We start from the raw sequence: 11,028 nt of genomic DNA, 5'->3' as shown, positions 1-11,028 counted from the left end.
TTATAAAAAACAGCTACTTTTAAAAGTGAGATATTAACTGGATAGGGAACTACAAAATACATTGGAAACAACGGACGAGGCCAAAAATCAAGGGGATTTATTTCTGGTGGATCCCCGATTAGGTTGTTTTTTATCACGTGACCATAAAATATGATATAGTTATAAATTTTGCCAATTTCTCGCGGAAAAAAAGCAAAAAATTGGGACATCTTAAGCAAACACATATTAAATATGTCTTAAAGTTCATGAAATTTATTTAAAAAGGTAGTTTTTCAATACTATCACTGCATCTTTACTGCAAAGTTTACCGATGATCAAGAAAAAAAGGTAAAACCTTTTTCTTTTAAATGGTTTCTCTCCTATCCGAGAGAGCATTCCATCATACCGCTATATTATTCTCTTCATTTACATTGACGTGTGAATTCGCTTGGTGATGTTGTAGTGCCGTGAACTTTATAAACGCCTTGCTTGGAATGTTTACCCTTTACGAGCAATGGAACCTGAGACCACAGAATACACCAGACAACCTTGTGTTGTTGTAAGGCTAAGGCCTAAAATAGCAAATGAAGCTGTGTTATGGCTCGTCAAGAGAATTCAAGATAATAAAGTGGACAACGGGTGCCAGTTGGACGTTGACGTAACTGAATTAAATGGAGCCAAAGTTTTATACATAAGGTACTTGGTTTTTATTGCAATATAAAAAGTGTATATTTAACTTGCTTATTCTTATACATCCTAATATGTTCCGATTGCAACACCATGCGAGTTTTTATGGCCTGCGCGCTTTTTAATTAATTTTTTAATTCATAGCATTTTATATCGACAGTTGCTTTGCTGTTAATTTCATTCTCATCTGTCTTTTAACGAATTTATTCTTTATTATCATACATAAATGTTATTATTCACAGTGCATCTAAGTACCGACTATTACATGGTGCAGAAGCAATTGGATTGAAGAAAGAATATAAAGATGGAACCCTGAGGGAGTTTTGCTTCACTGACCGTGCTAATTTTAAGCATCAAAAAGGTGGGTATAAAAAATAGTAAATATATATATATAAATTAGTGTATAGGCCTGGGCTATAACTTTAGTTTGAATATTTTGTTTCAATAATAAAGAAAGCAAAAACAATGGTTGAACAACATAATATAAAAAACGCTGTAATAAAATACTGATATATATACACCTTATTTCATATTTGTAATCATAACCAAATAATAATTCAAAACCAAATACAAATTATGTTACAAAAATATAAAATACAAAAATAAGTGTCTTATGTAATTAAAAAAGTGGACAGATGGACACAAAAATCAAAAATATTAAAAAGGTATGCAATTGAAAAAGTACAATCATGAACATAAGACACCCATATAGGAGCTTAACACCACAACTAGTAGTCTAGTACACAAATACTAGAGAGTAATAATCCTAATTTCCTGTGTTATGCTGCGTAATAATGAGACTACACTCTGCTGTTGCGCATCCTTATAGGAAGTTTAAATTGTTTCTTTTTAGATGATGACTTCCTCTCCGAGAGTGAACAACATCAAATTGTTAAAGTTGAACTTGATGGACTAAGAGCTATAGACGAGAAATATATTCCTTCGTATGAAAATATTAAACTATATCCGGGAAAATCTATATGTAAGCCAAACCAAATTTAAGTTATCCTTTTCTTGTGTTTATTTAATTGGATTTTTTTTTAAATCTATAGCCTATGTAAGCAGAACCAACTTTATGTTATACTTTTCTTGTGTTTTTTTAATTGGAGTTTTTTTTTAATTAAAATTATCTATAATATATAATGTGTTTTTTTTTAATTATATCTGTAAACTAAAATAATAAGATCTCACTTAGCATACCTAATTCATTTAATTTTTTACAACAAACTGATTATGTATTTGAACAAAAGATTAGATACTAGTTCTTACCTTCTTCGTGAAATATTTTTATTTGTTGAATAAATTATATATATATATATACTTATATATTTACTAGCACTTTCTGTATTTGGTTATAATGCAACAAGAACAATCCAACAGTATAAGCACTGGAAAATGGCCAAATTTACATAATATATCACAGATTCACAGCCTAAACTTTTATTCTCATTGTTTTAGTTCGTCGTATGGTCAGCAACCATTTGGTAACGGATAACTTCCCATTACATGACAGACCTACTCTGCATAAGTTGCGATGGTTGTGGTATAAAACACTTGATTTAAATTTGCAGCAACCTCTGGGTAAGTATTTAGTTTAATATGCGATTCCTTTTATATAGTGTGGGGAAATATGGGACACCTTTTCATTCTATTTTCTTGTCCCATTTGGTAGTAAACAAAGAAAATTCAAAGAGTTATAAAACCGTATTCTCACGACTTCAATAGACTGTTGTTAATTGTTTAAAACACGATCAGGATATTTCAATATTATGTATTAAAGGTGTCTCATCTTCCCCCACCCTACTATACATGTAGTGAAATCCTGTTGTTTTAAAAAATTGATCTTCAGTGTTGGAACTGTGATAGCCTGTGGCTATTGTGTGAAACAGGACACTGCTTAATAGTCCGTAGTTAAATTAGATTGTGATATTAAATATAGGGTAGTTTTACTGTTATTCGTTTTGAGAAGTTCAGACTTGTCGCACAACAGGTTTAGTTTACATCTTGCAAAAAGTTTTGCGCTTCTTCTGTTTTAAATTATACTTTCGTATATTTTATCTTTTACATTGGAAAGTAATTTTTTAGCAATACCTAATTTTCATTTAAACTTTTAAACCAACAGTTTTTAAATGTAAATATATATATATATATATATTATTTCAGACCATGTTCGTAGCTACTTTGGTGACTCCATCAGCATCTACTTTGCCTTTCTTAATTTCTACACCCTTGCCCTTGTACCCTTAGTGGTGTTGGGGCTTTTACACTGGGGGTTGGGGCTCCGTAGTGACATCGGAGGCAGGGTGGATGACAACTGGGTTCTGTCAGTGATTCATGTCTTGTGGGCCGCAGCGTTTTTAGAGATGTGGAAAAGAAAGTCAACTGAGTATTCTTATAAATGGGGAACGCTAGGTGCAAAGGTAACTAAGATTTTTTCTTTGTGGTAATGGGCCTATTTTAGGCTATATCTAAAGTCCCCTGCAATTCCGCACTTTAGAATTTACCTCCAGGGCCATATAGAATCACTTTTGTGTATTAATTTTCCTAAAGTAAATACATGTTAATTATATAAATAATGATAATACTGTAAAAACAAAGTTAATATGGCAAATTAAAATATTGGTACAATTTTAACATTTTTTTAATATTAACTAAGTAATTAATATTGAATGCAAAATGGTAGGCACACTTTCTACTTTAAATATAAGTTTATTGTTTTTGCCAACATTTTTTATAATATACATTCATGAAAAATCGGTAACTAGTTTCGGGTGTTTAATGTTTACCAATATATTCTCTGTGCTTTATGAAGCTAATTTTGTTTACCAAAGCAGCGGCGTTGACTCATTTAATTATTAATAGCGTTAATCATCTCAAAACAAAATGCAGGAAGTCTGTTATTACTGATTTCTTAGTCATTTAGCTGTGGTCTTAGAAATCATCTGTAAATACAATAGCAATTACAAGCAGCAGCATATCCAAAACTCATATTAAATCAAAAAAATATCAAACATCATAAACCTTTTTATCCTATAGTAGCAATACTTTTTTATTTTTTTATACTTAAATTAAGTATATTCTTATATAGTATATACAATAGCAATTATAGTACAGCAGCATAACAAAAAATCAAAATAAATCCAAAAAAATATAAAATATCATAAACCTTTTTATCCTATAGTAGCAATACTACTGTATACGTGAATTGAGTATATCCTAAATTTCTAATGACTTGCCATAAATTACATAGAAATCTGATGTTACTTCAGGTTTGGGAGGAGCCCAGGACAGGGTACCGTGGTCCTCTGGGTTTAAATGAGGTAACGCAGAGGCAAGAACCGACCTACCCTTCATGGAAACGAAACATTCGTGTTTATCTCATTACATGTCCAGTAGTGTTGCTTTGTGTGGCACTTGCAGTTTGCTTGATGTTTTATTATTTCAGGTTTGTAGCTTATATATATTGGTAGCTTAATATATATATACCACACAAACAAAAACATTAGTAGCTTAATAATTTAATGTATACCCCACATTAAAAATGGTTAATCCAACTTGTTTTGGTTTTCATTACTGTACTTGCCTACATATGATAAATTCAAGTGTAAGCTCATACACACATATATATATAGGATGAAAAGTTTATAATATTTTATATTTTTTGGATTTATATATATGATTTTTATCAATATATACAATTATTTTCAATATATAACATATAAATACTGACTGAGTAACCGCTGTTTTTCGTGCTTGCATTTTCTGTTCGACACCATTTTTAAAAAAACACAACTAAAATGTTTAAATGAAAGGCTATACAATTTATTCTAACTTGTTAATAAATATTCACTTCTTTCAGTTGGGAGATATACTTAACGAGTATGTATCGTCATGAACCTGGCATCATCAGCTCACTTATAAAGAACGCACCAAGTATCGTTTATTCTATTCTTGTTTTGATGGGAAACTCACTGTATAGAAAATTAGCTGAATTTCTGACTGACCAAGGTGAGAGTAACACTTTAGTATCGTTTTGTGAGATATGATTAAGTTTTTCTGAGGTTTTTGAATAAATGAATGAATGTAATTAATTTATCCTTGTGGGACGGGGTAATGACGATGGTTATAACACAGTTGTACTGTACCACAGCACTGGTTAAGATATAACAAACAAAATACCTATTTCAAAAAACTCTGTGTTTATAATGAACTTAAAAAAAATTAAAATAAAAAAGTTTCACCAGCCAGATGATTTTTCAATTAACTCGATTATTTTAACAGAAAACCATCGACTTGAGTCAACTTATCAAAATCATCTGATCACCAAGATACTGGTGGTATGTAGAGTGTGTTAATAGCATAATATACTAACTAATAATACCTAGTATAATATGCTAACTGCTAATATTAGTAAATAGTTTGTATGTATTAAATTATACTTTTTCGGGCTCCTCTGGCATTTACTATTATATTAATACCAGAACGGCCGAAAAATATATTATTTATCAGAACAAAATTTGAGTAGTTAAACTTTAAACCCAAATTGCCACAAATAGATTTGTTTTGTTGTATCTATTAACTTGTATTCGGGAAACTCTGTTCTTAGAGCTTCAGCCAGGATTGTAATTGTAACCCAACTTTCAAAATTTGTTTTAAATAATTTGGTAACTTTAAAATAATGTTATAAATTTGTGCCATACATTTATGATTTATCCACAGTTTGATTTCTCCAACAACTTTCTCGCTTTGTTCTACATTGCGTTTATTTACGATGATATGCCAATGTTGAGACAGGTATAATATATCTAGCTATTCTATTTTAGGTGTATTGGATTAAATATATAGTTTGGCTGGCACAGTTAGTAATAGATAACATTAGCTATCTTTCTGTTAAGTAAAGCAGCAATTAGCCTGTTGTGTGAACATTTTTACTTGAATGAATGAATGAATGAAACTTACTTTATCCTCGCGTGGCCGGAAAATGACAGTCGTTATCATACGGGTATTCATACACCTTGTGCCAGCGTACGAGTTACCATGTATGTTACTTTGTGGGTGATTATTTACAATGATGTACTGACATTTGATCACTCCTATTAATGTTTTATGCGTTACGGCGACAACATGTAATTTTTGTTGCTGTCTTATCTCTTATGCTCTCACACACTTACACATAAAGTAAAACAGAGTTGTCATAACATGATTAAATATTTAGTAACCACTTTTACCAGACTCTTCGTAATTTATTCTTGGTTCATATGATCGTATCACAAGCAATAGAGTCACTACTTCCATATTGGCAATTCAAATATCGATCTTCTGTATATCGGTCAACACTGAATCGTGGCAACACTGGCCCAACCACCTCAGATGCAGTAGATAAAGCTGAATTGAACAGACATGACCAGACTTGCCTTGAACTACAAAGAGATACATATGAGGTTGGTATTGAGTGAATGTTGCCAGTGTAAATTTTGGTCTTTAAATTTTGTATCTTTTTGTTTCTATTTCTGTGTGTTTGTAAATATGGACGAGACATTAGTGGTTAGGGACAAGTGAATTTGCCCAAAAGAAATATGATAGCAACTTAAGACTTCTTGGAGATACTACATTTTTTATACCAGATGAGCCGCTAAACGATTATTACATTATGCCTAGTAGCAAAAGTAACCGAATTAAAGCGTGCCTTACTGTCATGGCACAGCTGGTTAGGGTGTCTGTCTCTAACCGAGAGGTAATGGGTTCAAGGCTCGACGTTGCTACCATGGTGGGCGCATGTGTCCTTGGGCAAGACGCTTAATGGCAATTGCTCCAACCCAGTGGTAACTAATAGGTCCAAATTGCCAGCCATACAATGTGTAAAAAAAATTATCCACACCGACACCGTTACATACATGGTAACTGGTAAGCTGGCAGAAGATGTATAAAAAAGAACATCTATGTTATAATCACTGTAGATTTCCTGCCACAGGAGGATAGAATTACATTCATTCATTTAATGTTTTCTCATTTGCATAGGGAACATTTGATGATTACCTTGAGTTATGGCTTCAGTTTGGTTATGTGGTGTTGTTCTCTTGTGTCTATCCTCCCGCTGCTATATTTGCTCTTATAAACAACATAATTGAAATGAAATCGGATGCTTTCAAAATCTGCAATGTTTACCGAAGACCCTTTGTTTACCAAACAACTGGAATTGGAACATGGAAGGTATTTGCACATTATGGCAGGGATTACCAACTTTTAATTTAAAATAACTTTTTTTTAATAACAATGGCTTGTACAAAAATTGAATTTTATGTCTCTTAAATGTGAATTTAGTTTAAACAAACAAATTTTAAATAATGCAGTTTTTGGGCAAGAAATCACTTCTGGTGTTTTGGGTAATATATGTGTTACTATATTTTATACATATTGTAGCACGATTGACATATACCCTTCTGTAGGTTGCCTTTCAAGCCTTATCATACTTAGCTGTGGTTTCAAACCTTGCACTTGTTTTCCACACACCAAGGTTTATTGAATGGATTTACAAGATTTTTCCTGATGCTACAACATTAAGTATATTCACTGCATTTGTTGTGCTTGAGGTATGGGCTATTGCCATCCATTTAAGCTTATTTTATGTTGATTTTAAAAACACAGTCTTGTTTCGTAAACACATAATTTCCTAAAAGTATTAGCCACAGCGTTCCTGAAAATGTATCCAGTTTTTTCAAAAAGTATCCAGTTCCTACTATGACTAAGATACCATTCTTGGATTAACCCAGAACCACATTTGCAGTCACTTTTTTATCTGCAGCATTCACTTCTTGGCATACGTTGGTTAATTTCATACACAGTACCAGCCATGCCTCTCTGGGTCAAAATTGAAACAAGAAAGATGCAACATTACTCACTGCAAGCTCTTAAGAGACAGGTACATGGGTGCAAGGATGGCTCAAACCGAGATTTATGATCAACTAAAACACAGACACCCAGTTTTGATTTACTTTATTTTAGTTTCTCATATTGTGTGGCAATTTCTATTTTACCTAGTTCCAGTTTTGAGCAAAGTTGACGTTTTGCAATTGTTCTTATTTTTTAGGGCAAATGGTTTGTTTGAATGGATTGTTTAGTTTTATTTAAGCATGTAACTGCACGGTGCATGTGTGTAGTCTTGGTGATGGTGACCTTATTTTTCACAGCGATCAAGAATGCTTCTTCCAGCACAAATTGTTCAAAAGAACCTGGAAGTTCTGGCGGCCATCAGTAAACCGTCTACTATCAAAGAAGAGCATGAACTTTTGGTTACGGATTAACTTGTTTTTCCTCTGTTCCTTTTCAAATGGAAGTTTTTGCTTCTTAAGTTTAAAGTTTCAGAATCCTTATGCATGCGTTTTGTTAAATACGGAGATTTTATTTTTTTGATAGTTTTGGTTTATGAGTATGTTTTAAGTTGCACTTTGTTCCATCAGTTAAAGCAAAATACTGCTACATTTTGTAGTATGTAGGATATTCTTGCCCGTTTGACGATGCAATGTTTAGTGAAAAAAGACGTTAATATTATTTTGTAATATGTCGGCCAGCTAGCAATATATAGTTGTATTAGTCATATTTATATATTTGCGCTTAAAACTGCAATTGTTGATTTAAAGTGTTTATTACAAAGCCAAAATGTACAATTACAATTAAAAGATTGAAACAGCTGCATAGATTACAAAGATTAATTATTGCAACGTACTAAGGTAACATGATAGGCAACTTGATTCTTATTTTACTTACACTATTAGTTATATGGACAAAACTTAAAAGTAATACAAGAAATCATAATCTCTATGCCTTGAACAAACAATTACATTAACTTTGTTCATTAATTACAAATTATGACAAGTGAGGCTGCCCTACAATATATTAGTAGCCACTAAACTGCCATTTTTGCAAGTCCAATCAATGAAGAAGTCATGCCCAGCAAACCAACAGTGGCTGGATTGAGTCTACCACACCATAATTGTTGCCCTGGCAACCAATGCACTGCCATTCCCAAATTAGAAACATTCTCAAAAAAATTGAGCGCTTCAGTTTTCAAATTTGTCTTGAATAACTTTGGATCCATTCTATTGGACCTGCAATCGAATTTCGAAATAACTCAAAAAAACATTTTTAGGCAGTTTTATCAATCATATTTTGATCAGTAACCTAATACATCATACATGCTATACAATAAATAAACCGTTTTAACTGTTTATTCTTATTACCCTTCTTGGGATCTTGCTTTAATCAACTTCAACACTCTCCACATAATACTGTAAAAATAAGTATTATTACTAACTGAAATGTATTAAAAATTTAAGTTATACTGTATTGAAGGCATCCTCCTGCTAAAAAAACTACAAATTCCTAAATCAAGCAGTGCTAAATGATTTGTAATCATCAAGCGTGATGTGGGTATTATTGCCACCAGGTATGGGCTTGATAAAGCTACTTCGATTAATAATTGCTACAACCAAGTGGTTAGTATCCGGTTGTCCATATTCAGTATAGAGACATTAAATAGAAAACATGAGACATATAAAGCCATTAGCAGAATGATTATTGGTCCTAGCTAAGGACACTGGTAAAGAATCCTCTGGTACGCTACAGATTAAGCTGGTGAAATGTGTTAGAGGTTGGTTGTTAGGAGCCATTAATAAGGGGGTCAGTTGCTAGTTGTTGTAGGGGTAGTGTTTATATGGCTTAGTGGAAAGGAGTTAGAATATAACGTAGGGAGAAGATTTTTCACTAGCAGCGTCCTTTAAATAACAGACACACTCGACTAGAGAAAAATCTAATTCCATATGACCCAGACAACAGCTCAAATTTGGTTTAATGTATCATAACAGATAATACCTGACAAGGTTAATAAGCAGAGATGAAACCCAGGCACACAGACTAGCTAACCACCACGGAGCAGCTGAGATGGAAATGAGACCTTTCTCTGCAGCCCACGCCACATGCTCAATAGGGAAGAACATTTGGTTCACAAAATTACTCATGATTTTAAACACACGTTGGACGGTATCTTTTTCCTGCAGTTTTGTGTTTTTACTAAATGCATGTATACTTGAGATTTTACTGTCCTTTTAATTAGTGCATGTCCGCTATGTCCACTATATTTGCTATGTTCACTATGTAGTGAATATAGTAGACATAGCGGACATACCGAACATAGTGAATATTGTAGACATAGCAGGCATGCACTGGTTAAAGGGACTAGATTTTATTATATAAAACAATATTGTAACATGCAACTTACATTCTTTCCCCAGCCATATCGCATTGATAAAGCTAACATTGAAAGATCGTCAAAAAGTCGAAGAATAGTTCTACAACCACTTAATTCCATGGTTATCTTTGCAAACCGCTGCGCCAGTTCAGGGTTACTTGTCATCCCACTTGCAAACAAAGCTGCAAAACTTGTAGTTCTCATAATTTTATCTCGGCCACGGTACGACTCTAGCAATTTCACAGCTGTCCCTAAACCCGCCATTGCTTTGTGGTATTGTATTGTCTAAAAAGGCATTGGTTAAATGGGTAATACTTAATCAGGTTATTTTTAACCTGAAGTCCTAAAATAAGTTAATTTTTTCTAAAACAGAGACAGCAGCACACTGGGGAATCCCCGTGACGTCACGCCTGACAACAAATACCATAAAGGTTCCTTTTCTGCTTGAATTAACTTTTCTACGCATTAATAAACTAATGTTACCAAAAGGAAATAGTGATCCGTGTATTGTTTCCCAAGCCGTAGCTGATACTCCAAAATTTCACATGTATCTACATATTTCTGCATCGCTAATATACGAGGCATGTATATAGGCCTAATTAATTATTAACTTTGCGATTTATCAAAATTTGCACATGCATCTCAATTGTGAGGGACCGATAATATTTTAACGTTTATTCGTTCTTACACCATTGCAATTCGATAAAAAAAACGTTGTCAAATGCCTACCATTTCTAGCAATAACAGCACGCCCCGCATGCGAACAGCATCAGCTGTGTATGACGTTACCGGTTACTCTTCATCAAAAGAGGATAAGCCTGCATATTTAGGAGTTTACTCAAAACAGCAATAAGGTCATTATAACATTTATGTTTCAAAATACTTGCAACTCGTGTTCCCGAAGTTATAACTTTGTGGAGTGCTTGTTGTTTTGTTTTTATAATTGGTCGCTTCTTATTATTGGCTGACCATTATGGCAACAAGTCCATCAGTGCCCTGACGGCTTACTATCTCTAGTAGGCCGCGGTGCCCTCAACGAGTATGGTTCGCTTAAGAAGACACACGGACACCGTCACATTGGTAGCAGCATCAAGGATCGAACACATAACCTCCAGTTT

The 11,028-nt window shown here is 33.2% G+C and overlaps 2 protein-coding genes across 4 annotated transcripts; one reads left to right on the top strand and one right to left on the bottom strand.

Annotated features, from left to right (window-relative positions):
* The first annotated feature begins 368 nt into the window (after window positions 1-368).
* Window positions 369-8,369, top strand: LOC149738707 (anoctamin-10-like). Of its 3 annotated transcripts, none has more exons than XM_089874357.1 (14): window positions 369-675; window positions 909-1,027; window positions 1,520-1,648; window positions 2,125-2,247; window positions 2,830-3,086; window positions 3,936-4,111; window positions 4,526-4,674; window positions 4,948-5,003; window positions 5,386-5,460; window positions 5,898-6,107; window positions 6,685-6,876; window positions 7,113-7,227; window positions 7,469-7,585; window positions 7,854-8,369. In XM_089874357.1, the coding sequence occupies exons 1-13, from the start codon at window positions 494-496 to the stop codon at window positions 7,537-7,539; spliced, it is 1,854 nt and encodes a 617-aa protein (XP_089730483.1). In that variant the 5' UTR covers window positions 369-493; the 3' UTR covers window positions 7,540-7,585; window positions 7,854-8,369. The 3 variants fall into 3 exon arrangements, with proteins under 3 accessions (XP_089730483.1, XP_089730482.1, XP_089730481.1); XM_089874355.1 differs by having other exon boundaries at window positions 371-675; window positions 7,113-7,256; XM_089874356.1 differs by lacking the exon at window positions 7,469-7,585 and having other exon boundaries at window positions 7,113-7,256.
* Window positions 8,290-10,236, bottom strand: LOC149738706 (peroxisomal membrane protein 11C-like). The gene is made up of 4 exons (XM_089874413.1): window positions 9,941-10,236; window positions 9,535-9,713; window positions 8,904-8,951; window positions 8,290-8,771 (listed from the first exon to the last, which is right to left on the bottom strand). The coding sequence occupies exons 1-4, from the start codon at window positions 10,172-10,174 to the stop codon at window positions 8,570-8,572; spliced, it is 663 nt and encodes a 220-aa protein (XP_089730539.1). The 5' UTR covers window positions 10,175-10,236; the 3' UTR covers window positions 8,290-8,569.
* Window positions 10,237-11,028: the final 792 nt, after the last annotated feature.

This window comes from Ciona robusta, chromosome 3 (genome assembly GCF_009617815.1).
Source record: "Ciona robusta chromosome 3, ASM961781v2".
NCBI classification, from domain to species: domain Eukaryota; kingdom Metazoa; phylum Chordata; class Ascidiacea; order Phlebobranchia; family Cionidae; genus Ciona; species Ciona robusta.
The sequence above is the reverse complement of the archived record's forward strand: the minus strand, read 5'-3'. Positions and strand labels throughout refer to the sequence as shown.